We start from the raw sequence: 23,382 nt of genomic DNA on the forward strand, positions 1-23,382 counted from the left end.
TTTTTTTTTCTGAGACAGGGTTTCTCTGAGTTGCTTTGGAGTCTATCCTGGAACTAGCTCCTGTAGACCAGACTAGCCTCGACCTAGAAATCTGCCTACCTCTGCCTCCCAAGTGCTGGGATTAAAAGCGTGCGCCACCACCACCCAGCTGACATATATTATCTTACAACTTACAATTAGGGATTCTTTTACACAATACCCAGCATTTTACTCCTTCCATCACCCACTAACTGTCTGCTCTCTTTCTCTATTGCACAACCTTCCTTGCTTGTCCACTCGTCGGCATATGCTACATAGTCTTTTTTATTATTATTACTTAAATTTTTCATTTATTTTACATCCCAACAACAGCTTTCTCTTACCCCTTCCTCCCATTTACTCCCCCTATCTCTTCCACCCCCTTTCCACCTCTGTTCCGAAAGGGGCAGTCCTCCCATGCATGTCAACAGAGCATGGCCTATCTAGTTTAGGTAGGACTACGCTCCTATTCTTGTATTAAAGCCAGGCAAGGCAACCAACATTAGGAACAAGTTCCCTAAAGCCAACCAAACTCTTAGGGACAGGCCTGACTCCCAAGGCCTGACTCCCACAAGTAGACCAAGCCAGAACAGCTTCTCACATATGCAGCTCTAGAGCCTAGGCCTGTCCCATGCAGGCTCTCTTGTTGGTCCATAGTCAACTCCTTGGGTCAGCCCAGTCAAAGCCAAGTCTTAAATCCATTTGCAGTTCTTTCATTCTCTGTCTTCATTGTACATAACCTTTGACTTCTTTTCTTCATCCCAGTTTCATTGATAATATCAGTATGATGAAAATCACCATATTTCTGCTTTATATTAATTTCTCTGAATTTTACATGATATATATTTATTTAGTGTCAGTGAATGATCCAAATAAGATTTCTATATACCCTGGCCAAAATGTTTTGATAAAAGTTTTTTAGGCATTTATTGTATATTTTGGTTAATAATGGTTTTATGTATCATTTTGCTCTTACAGATCTTCTCGCTTTGATGATTTCTATAGAGTGAGAATTTGGAATACAAGAGATAGCTGTATGCTCTAGGGCTCCATTTCTCTTAAGTGTGCATATTTAGAGTAAGATGTGTAACTTAACAACACTTCATTGGACTTCTAATTTTAATCAAATATAATATTTATTTTGACAGACATTTAATGAACTTTTTGATGCACACAAAACAGAAGGTGATATCTTTGCTATTGTCTCCAAAGCTGAAGAATTTGATCAAATTAAGGTAAGATTACTTGATGTTTGAATTAAATGTATATGACATAAATATATATATCAATTCTTTTATCAAAACTTATAGTTAATTACAATTTCTCACACATATGAATTTGGAGCATCAACATCTCAACAATATCCACTTTCCTAAAATTATATCATCTTTTGCTTTTGCTCCAAATCAGTAATTTTGTAGATATTGTAGTATTGGAACTATCAAATAAAGCTGGAGTAGTGGTATGCCCTTTAGTTGCTCCATTTGGAAGACAGAGGATCTCTGTAAGTCTGAAGCTAGCCTAGTCTACATAGCAAGTTCTAGGCCAAGAGTTAGTTACACAATGAAACCCTGTCTCACAGAAGGTGTTGGGATAGACAAGAGAGAAAAACTATTAAATAATGTAAGTGGGTAGGCTTTGGACTACTAAAAGGTAAAGTTCATTGAACAGAATACAAAATAAGTACATGATTCAGACTTAGATTTGAATATTTCTGTACTATTCATATTGTGATTTAATCTCATTAACAGTAAAAACTTTAGTATTCTGAAATAAGAAACAGTACTTCACAGCTTTAATGTATGAATGTATTATACCTTATAAAAATATGTAACTCTAATGAATGCATTTGAAGATAATCAAGTACGCCCTAATCCAGTTGGGCAGAGGTTTAACTCTGATCAAATAAAAAAATGAAATCTCATCAATTGAAGGATAGTGAGGTCAGATGATTTAGTTTTTATGGCATAGTAAATTTTTATGTCATTGGAAACTTTAGTATTAGTTATGAATTAAAATACAACTGTCGTCTTCAAAATGGTTTCATATTGTATTTTACAACTACCTGTGGGAAAAATAATGATTTCAGTACTACAGAAGGAGAATGTTATCATATAAAGTGGAAGCTTGTACAAACATACAGTTTAATTTGAACAAGAGAATTTTCCTTAATTCAGTCAAAGTGTTAATATAAAAACGTTACCTCTTCTAGGTCAGAGAAGAGGAAGTAGAGGAGCTAGACGCCTTGTTAAACAATTTCTGTGAACTCTCAGCTCCTGGAGGTGTGGAAAATAGTTATGGGAAAATAAACATCTTGCTTCAGACCTACATTAGCCGAGGAGAGATGGACAGTTTCTCCCTCATATCAGATTCTGCCTACGTTGCCCAGGTAAGACTCTTAATCCTTTCCCATTTTTGCTGATCTTTGAAGACTACTAAATTAGTCCATGAGATACTGAGAATGCTGCCAACTGCCATTTTATCTTAAACCTGTTTCCAATCATTTGTACATCGTGTGTATAATCTGTTCTCATGGGTCAAGACTGGAATTCCATTTTGCTATAACTAATTTACTCTTAAGTGTGAATTAATAAATGTATCTCATTTCATATGTACATTTTGTTAGGTCTGTGTAAATATCTAAAATATCTAAAATAAGTAATCTTGACCTGTTTGATAGCACACAACTTAGGTGGGTCTCTGTGAGTTCACGGTCAGCCAAGATTATATAGTGAGACCCTGTCTCGTTTAAAACAAAAACAAACATACTCAAAAAAGAAAAACCATGATCTTTTCTACCAGTGGTACAATTGAAAGCTGAAAGGCAACTATTCCCTAAACTACAAATCACTTACTTCATAACTTTTTGAATTCTGGTAGAAATGAAATAAAGTAAAATACCTTATTTTGTGCATTTGCTATTTGCCTTTCAGAAAGACATAGCTTATAAAACAGAATATGTTCTTTTTGTCTTATGTATACATTTATATTTTTAGTAATGTTTCCTTTAAAGTGATAAAAATTGAAACTAAATCTATATCTCACACTCTCTCTCACTCAAACAACCAACAAACAAACATACATACATACATACATACATACATACATACATACATACACACACACACATTGAGATGAGACATGATCTCACTCTGCAGCTCTAGCTTACCTGAAAATTGCTGTGTAAACCAGTCTGGCCATAAAATAATTCCACAGATCTGTTTGTAGAGTGTTCTATTCGTAAAGCTAGTTATACTGTTTGATTTTTAGGGAACCATTGTAGTGACCATTTAGTATTGGTCACTGCACTGCACTAAGCTGTATTTCCTTTGTCACCCTTCCCTCATTAATTTCTCTCCTGACTGAAATGAAAATCTTTATAAATTCTCGCTTAAATTTCTCATACACTTAATCAGTGCATGATATACTTAGGGACATTTCAGCCTCTTTCTTATACTCTAGGCACTTGAACAGTCTGTCTGCTACCTTGTTTGCCTTTTGTCTACCTATTTCACTTATGCTTAGAAGGTCTAAGGAATATAGAAATACTTTGCCCTCTGTAAGTTTAATAGATAACATGTACTCAATAGTAGTAGGGCTACTCTTATACTACCTGATGATAATTAAGGTTGTATAAAGAAAGTTGCTGCACATAATTTAAGTACGTAGCTTGATTTGTCATTCTTCTGAGTCTAGTTGGAGTAATAAATTTACTGACATTTAAAAGCACATTGTTATCTAACTACCAGTCTTCTCCTTTTGTTCCTCAGAATGCGGCTAGAATTGTCCGTGCTCTCTTTGAAATTGCACTGAGGAAACGTTGGCCTGCTATGACCTACAAGCTTCTGAACCTGAGTAAAGTCATCGACAAGAGACTCTGGGGTTGGGCTAGCCCATTGAGGCAGTTCTCTGTGCTACCACCACACATTCTGACAAGATTAGAAGAAAAAAAACTTACTGTGGATAAGCTCAAAGACATGAGAAAGGATGAAATAGGTAAGAAGGAAGCAAAAATCTTTACATCTGTTTACCATTGTATATAATATATCTTGATTAATGTATAAATATGCTGTATTTTCAAATGAAGACATTTTATGGTATTTATGAAATCATTCTTGCTCATCTAAGCTAAATAAAAAAATCTTTCCAAATTTATCACTTAACTGAATTAGCAATTAAAATACTTAGATTAGCAAACTTTTGATTATTTTATACATAGACTCTTAACCATAAATGATGAGACTCATTAGATGATGTTCATTCACAATTAAATTCAATGTTTAATTGAGTAACTTTTGTCATGTATATCAGCAATTTTACATTTTAAAATTGTGTGGTGAGTGGAGATATATCCAAATAGTGGAACACTAGTCTGTCAGGACTCCCATGCACTACCGAAGTACAATAAATAAGAATTTGTGGACATGAAGCTTTACAGTTCACCACAGTTAACCTTTAATCACAAACATCTGTATATTTAAACACAGTTGATATCAGTCTGTACATAGAATTTCCGAGTTTTTTTCCCACATAATGTTGAGAAGTCCTTGCTACAAATATTTCTGTGAAATTTAACATTGTATTGTAAAACCTGTAATATAACTAGGAAATACTTTGCTCCTGAATAGGATGGATACTGCTCCTGCAGAAAGGCAGGCTCAGAACACAAGGGTTGCCATTGTCAGTCTCCCAATATTATTGAGAGGCTAAGAACATTAATATTATATTTAGATTTGAAGGATACTTTTATAGAATAATAAAAGAAGAGCATCAGTAGAAAGAAATTGTGATTGTTAAGAAGAGAACTTGAGAATATATAGTAGATGTGTATTTTTTATTTAAATTTATTTTTAAACAAACTTTTATCATTTTACATACCTGTTCCAGTTCCCACTCGCTCCCTTTCTCCTGCTCCCTCCACCTTTCCCATACCCCACCCCCCATCCACTCCTCAAAGAGGGTAAGACTACCAAGGGTAGTCAACACAGTCTGGCACATCACATTGAAGCAGGACCAAGGCCCTCTCCCCTGTATCTAGGCTGAGCCCTAAGGTATCCCTCCAAAGAGAATGGACTCCAAAGAGCAAGTACAAGCAGTAGTAAAAAATCATGGTCACACTGCCAGTGGCCCCACAGACTGTGCCAGCCATGCAACTGGCGCCCATATTCAGAGGGTCTAGTGTGGTCCTATGCTGGTTCCTCCACAATCAATCCAGAGTCAGTGAGTTCCCATTAGTTCAGGTAAGCTGGCTGTTTCAGTGGATATCCCCCATCATGGTCTTGACTCCTTTGCTCATATTATTGCTCCTCCCTCTTTATGACTGGTCTTTAGGAGCTCAACACAGTGCTTCACTGTGCATCTCTGCATCGGATTCCATCAGTTGCTGGATGAAGGTTCTATGATGACAATTAAGGTAGTCATCAATATGATTACAGGGGAAGGCCAGTAAGGCACACTCTCTACTGTTGCTAGGAGTCTTCGCTGGGGTCATCCTTGTGGATTCCTGTAAATTTCCCTAGTGCCAGGTTTCTTGCTAGCCACATAATGGCTCCCTCATTTAAGATACCTCTTTTCTTGCTCTCCCTCTCTGCCTTCCCCCATCTCAACCATCCCATTGCCTCATGTTCTCCTCCTGTTCTCCTACACCATACTCCAAACTTTATCAGGAGATTTTGTCTATTTCCCCGTCCCAGGGAGATCCAAATATAATTTTCTTAGGGTTCTCCTTGTTACATAGCTTCTCTGGGGTCATGGGCTATAGGCTGATGAGTATTCTTTGTTTCACATCTGATATCCACTTATGAGTGCATACATACCATATTTGTTTTACTTAGTCTGGCTTACCTCACTCAGGATGATTTTTCTAGTTCCATCCATTTACATACAAACTTCAAGATGTCATTGTTTTTTACTGCTGAACAGTATTCCATTGTATAAATGTACCACATTTTCTTTATCCATTCTTCGGTTGAGGGGCATCTAAGTTTTTTCCAGTTTCTGGCTATTACGAATAATACTGCTATGAACATAGTTGAACAAATGTCCTTGTGGTATGAGTGTGCATTCTTTGGGTATATGGCCAAGAGTGATATTGCCAGTTCTTGAGGTAGGTTGATTCCTAATTTTCTGAGAAACCACCACGGTGATTTCCAAAGTGGCTGTGTAAGTTTACACTCCCAGCAGCAATGGTGGAGTGTTCTTCATGGTCCTCATCCTCTCCAGCATAAGCTTACCATTCGTGTTTTTGCTATTCTAACTGGTGTAAGACAGTATCCCAGAGTTGTTTTGATTTGCGTTTCCCTGATGGCTAAGGATTTAAGGTGAAAATTTCCTTAAGTGTCTTTCAACCATTTGATATTTTTTTTTGTTGAGAATTCTCTGTTTAAATCTATACCCCATTTTTTAATTTGATTATTTGGTATTTTGATGTTTAGTTTCTTGAGTTCCTTATATATTTTGGTTATCGGTCCTCTATCTGATGTGGAGTTGGTGAAGATCTTTTCCCATTCTGTAGGCTACTGTTTTGTCTTGTTGACCTGCTCAGTTTCAGAAGGTCCCATTTATTTATTGTTGCTCTCAGTGACTGCTACTGGTGTTATATTTAGGAAGTGGTCTCCTATGCTAAGCGTTCAAAGCTACTTTCCACTTTCTCTTCTCTGAGGTTCAGTGTGACTGGACTTATTTTGAGGTCTTACATCCATTTGGACTTGAGTTTTGTACATGGGGATAGATATGAATCTATATATTCTTCTATATGTTGATATCCGATTATGCTAGCACCTTTTACTGAAGATGCTTTCTTTTTTCCGTTGTATAATTTTAGCTTCTTTGTTAAAAATAGGGTATTCATTGGTTTGGGGATTAATATCAGGGTCTTTTATTAGATTCCATTGGTCCATCTGTCTGTTTTTATGCCAGTACCAAGCCGTTTTTATTACTGTAGCTCTATAATAGAGCTAGATGTCAAGGGTGATGTGTACTTAAATTTCTTTATTGTATAGGACTGTTGGGTATCCGTTTTTTTTTTTTTCTTTTCCATTTGAAGATGAGTATTGTTCTTGCAGGGTCTATGAAGAATTGTGCTGCGATTTTGATGGGGATTACATTCAATCTATAGATTATTTTTGGTGGGATTGCCATTTTTATTATGTTGATCCTGCCTATCCAAGATCATGAAAGATCTTTCCATTTTCTAATATCTTCTTCAATTATTTTTTCTTCAAAGACTTAAAGTTCTTGAAGTAAAGGCCTCTCACATCTCTGGTTAGTGTTACCCCAAGATATTTTATGTTATTTGTGGCTATTGTAATGGGTGATTTTCTCTGATTTCTCTCTGTCTCTCTGTCTCTGTCTCTGTCTCTGTCTCTGTCTCTCTCTCTCTCTCTCTCTCTCTCTCTCTCAGTTTTTTGAGACAAGATTTCTCTGTATTTCTCTGTAGCTTTGGTGCCTGTCCTGGAACTACCTCTTGTAGACTAGGCTGGCCTTGAACTCACAGAGATCCACCTGCCTGTGCCTCTGAGGGCTGGGATTAACAGCATGTGCCACCACAGCCCTGCTTTCTTTCTCTGTTTATAGGAGGGCTACTGATTTTGTTTTTTACTTGATCTTGTATCCTGTCACATTGCTGAAGGTGTATATCCGCTATACGACTTCTCTCGTAGAATTTTTGGGATTACTTATTACTATTATCCTCTGCAAATAGTGAAAATTTGACTTCTTCCTTAAAATTTGTATCCTCTTGATTTACTTTTGGTGTCTTATTGCTCTACCAAGACCATCAAGTCCTATGTTGAATAGATATGGAGAGAGTGGACAGCCTTGCCTTGTTCCTGATTTTAGTAGAATCTATTTGAGTTTCTCTCCATTTAATTTGATGCTATCTGATAACTTCCTTTATATAGCTTTTATTATGTTTAGATACATTCCTTGTGTACCTGATCTCCCAAGACATTTATCATGAAGGCCTATAGGATTTTGTTTAATGCTTTTTCAGCATCTAATGAGATGATGATATATCTTTTTTCTTTCACCTTATTTATTTTGTGGATTATATTGATAGATTTTTGTATGTTGAACCATCCCTGTATCTCTGGAATGACACCAACTTTGATTATGTTAGATTATTTTTTTGATGTGTTCTTAGATTTGGTTTGCCCATGTTTTACTGAGTATTTTTTGCATCAATGTTCATGAGAGAGATTGGTATGTAATTCTCTTTATTAGTTGTTTCTTTGTGTGGTGTGGGTATCATGGGAACTAAAGCCTCATAAAAAGAGTTTGGTAATGATCTTTCTTTCTCTATTGTGTGTAACAATTTGAGGAATATTGGTATTAGCTCTTCTTTGAAATTCTGGTAGAATTCTGTGCTGAAATCACCTCACCCTGGGCTTTATTTCGCTTATATTTCCTTAGGGGTTATGGGTCTATTTAAATTGTTCATCTGGTCTTGATTTAATTTTGGCATTTGTTACCTTTCTAGAAAATTGTCCTTTTCTTTTAGATTTTCCCATTTTGTCGTGTATAGGTTTTCTAAGTATTACCTAATGATTTTCTGGATTTCTTAAGTGCCTGTTATGTCCCCCCTTTTGATTAGTTTGAATAAGGGTTTGTCTATCTTAATTTTCTCAAAAAAACAGCTCTTTGTTTCATTGATTCATTTTCTTTGTTTCTATTTTATTGGTTTCAGCCTTCAATTTAATCATTTCCTGTCATCTACTATTCCTGGGTGAATATACAGCTGAAGATTGGATCCTGTTTTTATATCCATTCTGTTAGCCTGTGTATTTTTATAGGTAAATTGAGTCCATTGATATTAAGAATAATGACCAGTGATTACTGATTCCTGTTATTTTTCGGTGGTAGTGTTTGTGTGTTTCCCTTCTTTGGGGTTTGCTGGTATGATGTTATTTGTTGCCTGTGTTTTTGTGGATGCAGCTAACTTCCTTGGGTTGGAGTTTTCCTTCTAGTACTTTCTATAAGACTTGGTTTGTGGATAGATATTGTTTAAATCTGTTTTTTGTCATGGAATATCTTTTTCTATGCCTGTGGTGATTGAAGCTTTGTTGGGAATCCTTGGTCTCTTAATGTCTGCAGCACATATGTCTAGGACCTTCATGTTTCCATTGAGAAGTAATGTGTAATTCTGATTGGTCTGTCTTTACATCTTCCTTGGCCTTTTTCCTTTGCAGTTCTTAATACTCTTTCTTTATTTTGTGTTTTTACTGTTTTGATTATAATATGCCACAGGGGAACTTTTTTTCTTCTTTTGGTCCAGTCTGTTTGGTATTCTATAAGCTTCTTGTACCTTCATAGGCATATTCTTTAGGTTGGGAAAGTTTTCCTCTATGACTTTATTGAATACCTTTTCTGTGTCTTCAAGCTGGACTACTTCTTCTATCCCTATAATTCTTGGGTTTGGCTTTTTATAATGTCCCAGATTTCCTTGATGTTCTGTGTTAAGAATTTGTTGGATTTAACATTTTCTTTAGCCAATTAATCTAGTTCCTATATTGTATTTTCTCTTCCATCTCATATATTCTGTTGGTTGGGTTTGCATCTGTAGTTCCCGTTCATTTACCTAGGTTTTCCATTTCCAGAATTCCTCAGTTTGTATTTTCTTTATTGTCTCTATTTCAGTTTCCAAGTCTTGAACTGTTTTAACTGTTTGCTTCACCTGGTTGGTTGTTTTCTCTTGACTTTCTTTAAGAGATTTATTGATTTCTTCCAATTTTCTGTTTGTCTTGGGGCCTAGTGCCTAGAGACTGGGCTGTCCATTTCTTTAAGGGGATTTTTTATTACTTCTTTAAGGGTCTCTATCATCTTCATAAAGTTGTATTTAAGGTCATTTTCTTCTGCTGCTTCTGGATTTGAATGTTTAGATCATTGGGTTCTGGTGTTGTCATGTTCTTGTACATTCTTGAATATATTCTTGCATTGGCACCTACCTATCTCTTCCTCCAATTGGTGCAGGCAATGTCTTTGCCTCTTGATCCAATCCTTGTGGTTGATGACCATGTCTCAGGGATCCTTTCTTGGACTGATCATTGCAGTTGCTGTCTGTGCCTCAGGAAAATGTTGAGTTCTCAGGGCATGGGTGGGTTTGCAGTGGAGTGGGATTTGTTGATTACAGGTCCATTAAATGTGAGGGAGGGCTGTTGGAATAGCCTGCCTTCTTTCTTACAGATGGCTGCCCTGTGCAGTTAAGGCAGGTGGAGGAGGGGTTTTGCCCTAGGGCCTAGGTCTTGGTGGGGGGGGGGGGGGGGGTGGGGGGGGGGGGGGGGGGGGGGGGGGGGGGGGGGGGGGGGAACTAGTCTTGGTCCACTGTGTGCAGTAGCAGTCTGGCCTCAGAGAGCCACTCAGGTCTCAAGGGATGGGGAAATTTGGTGGTAGAATGGAATTTATAGTTTACAGGGTTTTCTGTGGGCGGGGGAGGGTGTTGGAGCAGCCTATCAGCAGGAGGCTTTCCTGCTTGCCAGCTAGTGAAGCTGAAGCAGGTGGGGGAAGGGCCTGGTTTTTGCCCTGTGGCCTAGTGCTTTGAGATTGGGCTATCCATCTGGGTAGCTGGTCACCCACCTCTTAGAGCAGTCTGTGCCTCAAAGAGCCACTGAGCTCGGGCGAGGGGGGGAGGGGGAGTAAACTTGGTGGTAGAGTAGAACTTGTAAATTACAGGGTCCAATAATGGAACAGCCTATCAGCAGGAGGCTTTTTTGCTGGCTGACTTAGTACTACTGAGGAGGGTGTGTGGAGGGGCCTGGGGTTTGCCCCAGGGTCCTAGGGCCTAGAGACTGGATGGTACTGCTGGAGTGCTGGTCACTCACCTATTGGTCCACTCTGCAGTTGCAATCTGTCAAAAGATGTATTTTTAAATAAAAGCCATCAACTTTAATTTCCAATTTGATCAAGTTGAAACATATTGACATATAAATGTGTGCCCTTCAAAAAAATCTCTATGGAAGAGTTAAGATAAAAGTAATCTTGATTATAAAAAATGTAATTTAGTTCTACTTGCTTAAACTAGTTAGTCACATTTGTATAGTTATATTTATTTTGTAATAATATCTGACTTCCATTCATATCTTTATTGTAGAATCTGCTTATTTATGAAAATAAGCATAAGTAGTTCTGATAGACTGCAATTTATATTTTGATTTTGTTTTCTAGAATAGTATATGGAAGAATGAATCGTTTTATTTTCCTAAAATATTTCCTTAGTTGTGTAAAGTTCTGATAAAGACTGTGAATAAATTAATGACTATTTTCACAAAGTACTTCATAACTCCATACTATGTTATAAACTAAGTGAGAAAGAAGTGGGTCTCTTTATACTTTTTCAAATAGCTCAGCAATTTTCAGAACCTATTAATATCTAAATAAACCCTGATACTGGTTTTCTAAGCTATGAATTGCTAATTCAAGTTAACTATTACAAAATATTCAAACATGTCAGGTCAAGAATGTCAGCTATTTTACATAACAAATCATAAAGCAGGCAATAAAATCACCATCTCTGAAATCTCATTTACAAGTCAGATTATGTGGGGCACATTCTTTTCTATGTGATGCTTTCCTTTCAGGTCACATTTTGCATCATGTGAATATTGGACTGAAGGTTAAACAGTGTGTTCATCAGATTCCTTCTGTTACGATGGAAGCTTCCATTCAGCCCATCACGCGGACTGTCCTTCGAGTTTCTCTGAATATCCACCCGGATTTCTCTTGGAATGATCAGGTAGAGCTGGAAACATCTAAATTCATGTTATATCTAGGTGTCTGTACTGCAAGTTCTCCAAACCTTATATCTATCCCAAAGGCACAGATTATATATATATCTGGTCTTCATTGACAGCGTTGTAGTAGTAGTTCTTCTTATTTTTAAGAAAATGTTGGAAGAATACTCTACATTTTCTTCCATGTTACCCATTTGATAGATTCTTTTTCCTAGTATCAAAGTCTAGCATTGGCTATAATTAATAGTTTTTTTTTTCTCTTCTATGTCTCTGAATATGTAGTATTTATATACATAACTCTTTTTCAAAATGACTTTCCTTGGTTCCTGTCATGGTTACTTCAGTTTTTATCTTCATTCGTTATTTCCTGCTTTGAAAACCATCTGTATTGATTTCTAACAGTAAAGTTGAAGCTGTAGCACGATTGGTGGTATTTGTTGTTCTGAATGCCATCGCTGTGGCCACATGAAACAGGTGTGCTGGTATATCCTGCAGTCCCAGCACCAGGAAGGAGCTCAGCACCATGAGGTTCAGGCCAGCCTGGGTTACTAAAGAGTCTTTCAAGGCATATTAAGGGTAAACTCATACATAAAGATCTACTCTGAATCACCTTGCTATTCAATCAGCATTCCTTGAACTAATTTATGTGTTAGAAATTGTATCTATACAAGTAAGTCAGAATCTCCCTGCTGGGAAGAGGCCCCTAGGGAAGGAAAGTCACTCAGTAGTTGTAGTCTACTGTCTACCTGTGCTTACCCCACATAGTTCCTATTAGAGTTACTTTTATATTTTATTCAGCCATGTTTTGTAGCACCACCTAGATATGCTGCTGATCCCATTTGCAATTGCTTTAAAATGCTCAGACTTCTGAGTCTTATAATTTCCTAATCTAAAAATACTAATAATAAACTATTATAATGTTCTCAGAATTTCTCTGAGGAACAAGTGGTGATAATGTAAATTTACTTTAATATTTCTCTAAAGAAAGAATTTTATACAAAATATAAGTATTTTCTATTTAGTTATATTTAAAATATAATATATATTTAAATAGTTATGTATATTTAAAATATATGTATTTATATAGCTAGCTGTTAAAAATCATGTTTGAAATTTTAAATTTTAGGCCTGTTTGTGAAATGAATGAAATTTTACTGTCTCAGTTATCTTCTACTAAAATCCATAATAACCCTCCAGATAACACTCTCAGGTAGAATGTTATGGTCTTAAATTGGAGAACTGAACTTGCCTCCATCTGAAGGAAGGAAGATAGTGTATTTTCCTGTGCAACAAAGGTCCACAGGTGTTCTACATGCCTCAGAATATTTCAGGCTTCTAGTTAACCACACCATTCAAGGTCCAGATATTTTTATTCAGCCCTACTTTGCTGACATTGTTGAGTTCTTAACAAAAGTTTCAGATTTCCTTTTTCAAATTTAATTATTTAATTTGAGCAAGGAAATATATCCCTACACCCTCAGCCTAGAGCACAGATTTAGCTCAAAATTTCTTGTCTGTTTCTCCTTTACCTGCTGTCAGAATAATTCCACGAACTGTCTATCTTATGAAAATCAGCTTTGTCCCAGGTGATGTGGCCACTTAGATAAGAAATGAACATGGTGCCTGTAAGGAGAAAGGAGCAGCCTGAAATGGATGAACAAAATATGGTTTATTAATCCAGTGAAATATTAACTGACAATAATTTGGAGTGAAGTACTGATGCATAATGAATCAGATTAAAAAGCCAGTCATAAAAGTCCACAGAGTACAATTCCATTTATACAAAATATTCAGAATGGCAATCTATAGTGAATAGCTATAGCTTATAAATACATTTTTTTTCTGGAGGTGATGAAATGTTCTAAAATTAGATTGTGGCTATAGTTGTGCAGCTTTGTAAATATGTTAAGTTGCCTTTCATATGGTAAATAAGTAAACAAATGTCCTCTATAATAACGAAGTTGCTGAAGAGAGGAATAGCTGTGGAGTATATAAACAGCCTGTCTTAATCTGTAAATACTACTTTTCTAGGTCCATGGGACAGTTGGGGAACCCTGGTGGATTTGGGTAGAAGATCCTACAAATGACCATATTTATCATTCAGAGTACTTTTTAGCTCTTAAAAAACAGGTAAATACATATTTCTCTGACTTTTCCCTATTTTACTGCCATGAAGAGAAAATATAAACTAACAATTTCTACTATTATTTTCTTTCTTAATGATATTCCATTAAGGCTTTATTTATTATTATTTCTGCCTCTTTTAAAGGAAGACAGTAAATGTATGCTTTTGGTAAATCATCATGATGATTGAGAACTTTACTTACAATTTTGGTCATGTGTTAAGTAAGTCATAGCTTCCAGGGTTGTGAAATATGTAATGTAGATGAAATAAGTAATAATTAGGTGTTATATGCGTACAATATAGGAAGAAGATTGACACACCTAGTGAAAATTCTTTATAAATTGCCAATAAAAGACTTAGTTCCGCCATGAAAAATAAATACAAGTAGTATTATGAAGACTGAGCAGGTCATAACTTATGTATTTAGGAACATTTTACACATGCATGTCACAACAACTGATGAGAAAAGAGGTCATGAACTTGAAAGAAAACAAGGAGTACATGGGAAGGTTTGAAGGGGAAAAGAAGAGGGGTAAATGATGTTAATTATATTATAATCTCAAAAAGTAATTGAAACAATTTTTTAAAAGCTTAGTTCTTGCGATGTAGTTGATACTTTGCTTGTAGTTTCACTTTTTATCAAAGAGAAAAGGGTAGCTTAAGCTGATCAATCTTGTAAGGGCCTCAGATTTGTTTTTGTTGAAGTTGCTTTTATATTAAACATTTATGATATGCAATTGTGGTATTTCTCTGTGGTACTCATAGAACTTAAACATTATGTAAATATTAGTATAGCAGTTAGAATTTTACAAATGAAGTTAAATAACTGAGTGAATAATGTTTGCATAATTCTGATAAACAAATCAAAGTGATACCTATCAATGCATATTAAATAGCACACAATAAATATAAACCTCACCTAAGAGTACATCAGGTTCTTAAAGGAATCACAGAAAAAAAATGCTGAATTACCTAAGCATCTCGGCTTCTTATAATCCAGTGTGCTTTATTGTCAGTGTATCTTGTGTAGGTAGTGCTTTCATAACAACAGCCTACAGTAGAAGACGTATTTACTTGAGGCTTTATTTCACACTAGGTTATTAATAAAGAACCTCAACTTCTGGTATTTACAATCCCTATTTTTGAGCCGTTGCCCTCTCAGTACTACATTCGAGCAGTATCTGATAGATGGCTAGGAGCTGAGGCCGTTTGCATTATCAACTTTCAACATCTGATTCTACCAGAGAGACATCCTCCTCATACAGGTAAAGTGGCTAACTAATTTGAATCATTACCTTCCCAAAAATGACTGTTTTGTTTAATGTTGAAAAGTATTGTTGCTTGTGTTATTCTTTACGAAATTTCAAAATATTTGATAATACAGTTTAGAAAGAGAGTTTTCAGAGAAAGTTGTTTGTATTTATATTGGGCAAAGTTTAAGATAGTCCCATGAATTTTGAGTTGAAAAAGCATTAAAGTGGGCCAGTTTTGATGGACTTAGTAAGGATGGAACTACTCTGCTGCTTTCTCCATTTATATAGCTATACTTTCTTCATGTGTGCTTGCTTTCTTATTTAGCTGTGCTTCCTATGTGTTCTTTGAAACATCTGAGATACTATTCCATCGGTTTTAGATTTTTTGTATTATCAGATCAGGTATGACGATATGTATGCTAAATTATCATTTCTTTAATTCTGGACTTTTCTTTGTCCCATTGATGTTCTTCAATATCTGAAATGTTTTAATACTAAGGCATCATGAATTTTGTTTGTTTTGTTTTATTCTGGAGGGAATTTATAAATACCCACAGTGACTGTGCACTGCAAATAGCGTGGAACCTTAATATCAACTCCCTCCCATATTTTAGCTTTATGGCAACTAATGGCAACACATCCTGAAAGGTTTCTCATTGTTGTCTTTTGTAAAATTCTATTTTATATTTTCATAAGATGAACTAATACATTCTTATATTGGTTTATAAAAGCTAGAAATATGTATGAATGGATATTTATGATAATCATTTCAAGTACTTCATAAAATCTATTTCAAAATTTTTCTGAGTCTTTTAAATTATTTTTCCTTATCTTTTAAAATAAATAATTGAGGACTATTGAATTCCAGAGATTTTTATTTAATAGACAACTAAAAAGTCTTAATTTTCTTTTTTTATAATTATTCAAGATGAAAACTTTCACAATTAAATACTAATTATGATTTTTTTAATTTACTCACTACTTCCCAGTCCTGTAGAAAATGAAAGAAAAGGCTTTAATATGACTAATCGTTGACATTTGGTCAAACGTATTCCTTATTCATTATGTTGTTTACCTCAAGAGTGTCCTTATACTGCAGCTCAGTTGCTCTTTGATTTCTTGACAAAAGAAAATGATTGGTCAAAACAAAAAGGTAGAGATATGATAGTATCAGTACCATAATCTGCTCACAGAAGTTGAACTTTCTGACATTTCTGTTTCATCTTTCATTATATACTAACCAGAGTTTTATAATAAGATATATGAAATGTTTTGTGTTTTAAAGTACATTTTGACATTAGTGTGTTTCTTTAACTAAAGTGCTTTATTTTATAGTATATTATCATTGTATTTTAATGATCAGTTATTTCACAGTTAAACAACTGAGCAGACATCAATCTGTGTATGTAATATCTTATTATGACTACATTTTCAAAACCAAAAATTTAACATCATGATATCTGAATTGATAGTCAATGTGTATTTGACTATCAAATACACTGAATTGATAGTGACCCCGGGATATATTTTGCTCGATATACATATAAGCACATCATTGAGTTTAAACCAATTAAGTATAGTCACTGAAGTATCTGCAATGGACATTGACAATAATTGCCCATTGATCATGCACAATAATTATTTTCTACTCATTGTAAAAACATATCTGTGCCTTGTTTGACATAGCAAATGTTGAGTTTCTTCCTCTCTCCCTTCTTAATTTAGAGTTTTTCAGAAAATTGAATGACATAGAAAACATATACTCAGCTCTTGGCTAACCTTGCGGTAGAGCCAAGCAGTAGGCAAGGATTAGCTTTTTGACTTTTAAGTAGACCTTTTAATAAGAAAATAAATCACATGTTGCATTTTGAAACCATACAGTAAAGATCTAATTCAGAGTACTGTCCTCTTGCTGAACTTTTAAATTCAGCCTACCAACCTAACTTAAACTTCACCTGTGTACTAGTCTTGACAGAAATACCACAGTGTTTTAACTGATAGATTTGTGAAAGGTATGTGAAGTCTTGGTTCGTAGGGGTATGTATTGATAGGTGAAACTTCCTCTCTAAATAGTTTTAATTTCTAATTCCTTAGTCTCTAGTCATTATGATGGAAGACTGAATCTGCTTTCTTTGAAGGTTTTCTTGGGGCAAATTTTATTCTTCCCAGTTATTCTCTACATTACCATTTTCTTAAGTTCCCCATAGCTGTGGCAATAGTTTGCTCAGCAGCTTTGCATGGCCAGTGTGTAACAGATCAAAATTTGTGAGTGAATGTTACTGTACTGAAGTTTGTAGGTGGTATTTTGTTTTCTTTATGCATTAAGGCGGATCTAGTTTTGTTTTGTAATATGAAAGCTCTCTTGAACTTGGATATTCAAGTTTTATTCTACTTGGTAGAGAAAGATCCAGTTGCTTCATAGAAACTTTGCAGAAGAGCATACAGTATGTTCCTATGATGTGGTGAAGGAGATAAAGATGTAATTGCTATTTTTTCAAATTTTTATACAAAAAATTAAGGATTATTTTCATTATTTGAAATATAGTGTCCAGTGCTGTACATAGAATTGTTGGTGATTTTATAGTAGTACCACTCGTGTTTTTCAGAATTGTTGGACCTTCAGCCTTTACCAATCACAGCTTTGGGGTGCAAAGCATATGAAGCTCTATATAATTTCAGCCACTTCAACCCAGTCCAGACACAGATATTCCACACCCTGTATCACACGGACTGTAATGTCCTGCTTGGAGCTCCCACTGGATCAGGAAAGACGGTTGCAGCTGAACTAGCCATTTTCAGAGTCTTCAACAAGTATCCCACTTCAAAGGTCTGTTCAAAGAGTCATATGTTGACAGTCAATCCAAAAAGACAGTTTTAAGTCTCAGAACTAGAAAGTTTTAAATGTACTGTCAGGACCCAGAGAGAATATTTCCTGGCAGAAAGTTTCCAAAGGGAACACATCAATGTTAGAATAATTTCCTTGACAAAAATATAATAATAATAATTTTCCTTGAACTTGGAGCCCTTTAGTTGAATATTTCCTTTGTTATACCTGCAACTCATTGGAAAGATACCTGATTTATAGCCATGTTCATAAATACACAGCAACCTACAATCAAATACTTCGGATATGATGGAAGTACTACTGTATTAAGAATAATTTGACTATATAAAGGATATAAGAAGAGGTAGTACATTGTTCTGAATGCTATGATATTGTTAATTTTCTTTCAGTGTTTCTTTATTTTTAATAAACTTTGTCATTGAGATATGCAATGTGATGTTCCAATGTGCATATTCATTATGAAGTGATTACTGCCATCAAGATGATGTACATATCCATATTTTCAAATAGTTGCTCTGTGATAAGAACACTTAATATCTAGTCTTAGGAAATTTCAAGTATTTAGCATAGCAATTTGAACTTTACTTCCCAGACTGTCATAATGTCCTCAGAATTTATTTATTCTGCATAAATGAAACATATTCTTTGAGCAGTATCTCCCTTTTCCTTACTCCTGTCCCTTATAACTGTAGCATGAATTTTAATTGTTATTAGTAATAAAAAACCAAGTCAGATCTAAGGGTTAATGCTAAAGATCGGAGAAGCAGAGGGTTCTTTTACCTCTACCAATGCGCAGACCAAAGGGCGATCCAGTTCTCAGACTGTATATCCTACCTGCATCTGCCTCCACTAAACTTCAGAATGTCCTGAGCTCCTGTCTCCTTCTGCCTTATATTTTTCCCTTCACCCAGCAACATCATTCCTGTCTCCACCTCCCTAGTGTGTGGGATCCCCAGTGCTGAGATCACCATTGTGTGAGCTTTGTTTCTCTTTTAGACAGATTGAATCTTGTGTAGCCCAGGGTGGCCTTTAACTACAGAGATCTCTCTGCCTCTCTCTCCTGAGTCACCTGGGATTAAAGGTGTGTGCCTCCACTCCCTGGCCTTTAGTGGCTTAGCTCTGCACTCTGATCTGTATTCTTCTCAGCTTCTCTGAAATCAGCAATCTAAAACTAGTAAAATTGAAAAAGAGGGAGTATATGGAAATTTCTTGACACTGATCTTGTCAGTTCTGTTCTGTGTGTGTGTCTTCTGTCTGTCTGTGTGTGTGTGTCTGTGTATGTGTATGTTTATGTATGTATAATCTTTAGGGTTAAATCCTCCTTTTTGGAGGGTTTTCCAATTAAGTGCCTTTTCTTTATTGCATAGCTTTATTCTCCTGTTTTTAATCTGTTAGGTGGTTATTCACCCATAAAGAACACAGTGCACACTAGAACAGCTGAACTAAATTCACAATGTTGAAATGAAGATTGGGACATATAATACTTTGTATTTTGTTTAGATTATCAAAGACAAGTTTGTAGTATTTTTCAAAAAGTAAAACAGCTAAAATATATAGCAAGCATCGATTTGCACTAAACTTAAGCAGCTAATTTCTCTTCTAAATGTCAAAATTAATGAATGTTCTCAGGTATTTCATGAAGATTCTATACAAAATATAGGAAAATTGGAGTTCCAATGATTAAAAAGTCTTGAATAATGCACTATTTCATAGTTGTTTGCATTATGTTAGACTGCAGTATCATAAAATATCTGATTTTTAAATGCCTTAGAAATATGTCTCTGTTTTTTTGATAGGATGTATCTAGTTGTCTTGTTTTGTATAAGTAAAGTTAATTGTGTTTCCTTTATTAATTTAACATTGTGGTGTTCATTGTTAAAGGGAACATTGTTTAAATCCACATTGTTTATTTTGACAAAATTTATATTTCTTATATGCAGATGCTATTATTTTCATGAGTCCTTTTGTCTCTGTTCCCTTTTTAGGCAGTGTATATTGCACCCCTAAAAGCTCTAGTACGGGAAAGGATGGATGATTGGAAAATTAGAATAGAAGAAAAACTTGGTAAAAAGTAAGTTCTTACTTTGATTCAAATTAGGCTTTTAATAGTATAAGTAAACTACCAGATTTAGAAGTTGCATAAAACTACTTGATGTATTCAGTGATTTTCATAATTTTTATTTAAAACTCAACCATTACTAGAATTATATCAATATTCTAATTCTTTTTTTAAGTATAAAATGTAGTCATTTAGATACCTAATATGAACACTGTCATTTTATCTTCAAAAACATTTCTCATGTAACTTCCTCAATGAAAAAAACAGATCTTTGAAAAACGTTATTTTGTGTTAATATTTTAACGTTTGACATGACTGTTTATTACAGTATTGTTTATCAGCAAGACTGCAGACAGCTTGATTGTTCCATAATATACTTCCAAGTAAATAATGGTACAAGTGCAAAATGTAAAATTTTGTATATCTCCACAAAAGATTGGCTGCTATGTACTGAAGGGAACTCTAGACGTACTGGGGTTAAAAACAGAGAGAGAGAAGCAAACTGTCCTACCTCTTCTCTGAAGCAAATGAATCTAGGACTGTTAGCGACTGCTCACTATAATTTCTTCAGCCCTGGATGGATTACATATTCCACATAATATGTAGCATGTAAAACTGAAAACATTAAAGAAGTAAATAGATGCTCTGGGAACGTTATCATTAGAGGACCAAACCTTTTCCCATAGTTCTCTTTCCTCAGTCTGAATCTACATATGCAAATTGTGAGTAATTACTGAAAATGTGGAATTTGCCTCCAGATTTGGCTTTGTGTTCTGTAACTCTTCTATGCTTTGCTGGATATCTTCCTTTTTCACTATAAAGCTGAGAGCCTCTGAGAAAGGTGGCCTTTAGTTATCCTTCCTGAACTTGTTTATATCACACTTTGTTTGAAGTTTTCTATGTTAACTATAGAAAATTTCAGTCTAAGAAATGAAGTGAAGCTTGTAAATAATTCTGCTCTTAGCTGCTGCCCTAACAAAATAAAACCTTCTAACCAAATAGGTTTAAAAGTAGCAGAGAGAGAGTATTGCTGGTTCATCCTTGGCCACATACTAAGTTCAGCTTTAACATGAACTGCATAAGATTCTATCTCAAAAAGCAAAAAAAGAAAAGGGGGGGGATAATGAATAATAGGTCTGTCTGTCTGTTTCACTATGCAGAGAAGGAGATAATCATGAGTTTTATAAAATAAATAACAGATTGCTGTACGTGTAATTCAGCAAAGCTTAATACTTAAATACATGTAGATTGCCTGTATTGATTTGAATTTATATGTGCTTATGTGTTTTTATTGTTTGGCTTACTGCATTCGTGCAATTTTCACATTTCAGAACATTTCAGGTGAAAGGGAACTGAGCAGCTTTAACTGCTGTAAAACTTTGTTTCAAAAGAGAGAGTTTTTAGTCTGTCCAAAGTTATGTTTACTGGGGATCAATTTTGTTTCTCTCCAGAGTTATTGAATTGACAGGGGATGTGACTCCAGACATGAAATCCATTGCTCAGGCTGACCTTATTGTCACTACACCAGAAAAGTGGGATGGAGTCAGTCGAAGCTGGCAGAACAGGAACTACGTTCAGCAGGTTACCATCCTCATCATAGATGAGATCCATCTGCTTGGTAGGTACAACTCAAGTAAAAAGAGAATTTTATAAAACTTGACACTCTTCTATTAATGTAATTTTATTGACAAATAATTGTATATATTCTTGATGTATAATGAGATGTTTTATTTATATGCAGTGTGTAACGATTAAATTGTGTTAAGATATTTGTCACTAACTATATAACTGATTAGATCCCTTGGACTTTTTCCTTCTATCTAACTGCAGCTAAGTACCTTTCCAACATCTCAGGTTTCCTATCCTCTACCAAACCACTCCCACACCCTGGCAAACTCTTTCCTTGAGGTGATTTTTTTTGTTTTGATTCCACATAGATCATGCAATTTTGTCTCTCAGTCCATGGTCGTTTCTCTTAGCATAATGTCTTCTGGTTCATCTTTGATGTAAATGCCAAGATTTCATTCTTTTTTATTGTTTTTTAATATTCAGTTGTTTGCAGCATTTACTTTATTCATCTCTAAGTGGACATTTAGCCATTATTTGGTTATTGTGGATAATAATATAATGGATGCAGAAGTACATATAACTCTTTGACATACTGATCCCAATTCCTTTGAATGTCTGTGCAAATGTAAGGTTGCTTATTCATACAGTAGTTTCCTTCCCCCCACTTTTTAAAGAAATTTTTGTGTTCTGACTTTGTGCCTGCAACAGCCAACATGGATTAACAAATAAATAATATTCATTATTCTTTATTCTTAGGGGAAGAGAGAGGTCCAGTGCTAGAAGTTATTGTATCTCGAACAAACTTTATCTCATCACACACAGAGAAGCCTGTTAGAATAGTCGGATTGTCCACTGCACTAGCTAATGCCAGAGACCTTGCTGACTGGCTCAACATTAAGCAGGTATGAGGAAGAGTGACAGAGTAGTTACTCAGGAACAGTTGTTTATGCTTAACTTTATTATATAGTTATAATGCATCCTTCAATGTAAAAACTGTAACTGGTTTCTTTTTATGTTTAACCAGATGGGTTTGTTCAATTTCCGACCATCAGTTCGCCCAGTTCCTCTGGAAGTCCACATTCAAGGTTTCCCAGGTCAGCATTACTGCCCACGCATGGCTAGTATGAACAAGCCTGCATTTCAGGGTAAGCATCTGATTATTGGAATATGGTAATAAGCATTCTCTCTAGATAGTAGCTTTTAAATATATTCTATATCGTTTCAGTTTCTGTCAAAGAATGATAATGGTCCCACAGGTAAAAACAATCAAAAGCTATCTACATCACCCATTGAGGAACATAAATACTTGTTAAATTGTATATGGAAAATTAAATGTATTTCATAGATAAAAATGACTTCACAACAGAATAAGATATGTATTTTAGGAAGTAGATGTTTAATATTAGCACCCAAGGTGTTGTTTGTTAAGTAATAGCTTAAACATAATAAATAAGAGTAATAAATTTTCAAAATCATGATTTTAACTTTTAACAGAAAATATAGAACTTGCACAATTCAGTAGCCAGAGTATCAGTTCCATAGTTAACATTACTACTGCCTTTGCTGAAGACAGAGCCTCAATTCCCAGCACCTCATATCAGATTTCATATCCATTATATCTAGTTCCAGGTCATCCAGTGCCTCTTGCCTCTGCAGGTTCCTAGCATTCACGTGATGTACACACAACATACGTGTAGGCAAACACTCAAACATAAAAATAAATAAATCTTAATTTAAAATAACTTGGACAATTCATTACTTTTTAAAATTCTGTTGGTTTCATGTTT

The 23,382-nt window shown here is 35.1% G+C and overlaps 1 protein-coding gene across 1 annotated transcript in view; it reads left to right on the top strand.

Annotated features, from left to right (window-relative positions):
- Window positions 1-23,382, top strand: part of Ascc3 (activating signal cointegrator 1 complex subunit 3) — a 289,294-nt gene that overhangs the window by 161,181 nt on the left and 104,731 nt on the right. The window contains exons 19-29 of the mRNA XM_050120173.1: window positions 1,167-1,253; window positions 2,231-2,407; window positions 3,789-4,014; window positions 11,592-11,746; window positions 13,776-13,874; window positions 14,966-15,134; window positions 17,729-17,949; window positions 19,953-20,038; window positions 21,478-21,644; window positions 22,352-22,497; window positions 22,620-22,740. Of these exons, the coding sequence (XP_049976130.1) occupies window positions 1,167-1,253; window positions 2,231-2,407; window positions 3,789-4,014; window positions 11,592-11,746; window positions 13,776-13,874; window positions 14,966-15,134; window positions 17,729-17,949; window positions 19,953-20,038; window positions 21,478-21,644; window positions 22,352-22,497; window positions 22,620-22,740 (1,654 nt within the window). The remainder of the gene's footprint in view (window positions 1-1,166; window positions 1,254-2,230; window positions 2,408-3,788; window positions 4,015-11,591; window positions 11,747-13,775; window positions 13,875-14,965; window positions 15,135-17,728; window positions 17,950-19,952; window positions 20,039-21,477; window positions 21,645-22,351; window positions 22,498-22,619; window positions 22,741-23,382) is intronic.

This window comes from Alexandromys fortis, unplaced genomic scaffold (genome assembly GCF_014885135.2).
Source record: "Alexandromys fortis isolate MF-2015 unplaced genomic scaffold, M_Fortis_MF-2015_v1.1 scaffold_141, whole genome shotgun sequence".
In the NCBI taxonomy this organism is placed as follows: domain Eukaryota; kingdom Metazoa; phylum Chordata; class Mammalia; order Rodentia; family Cricetidae; genus Alexandromys; species Alexandromys fortis.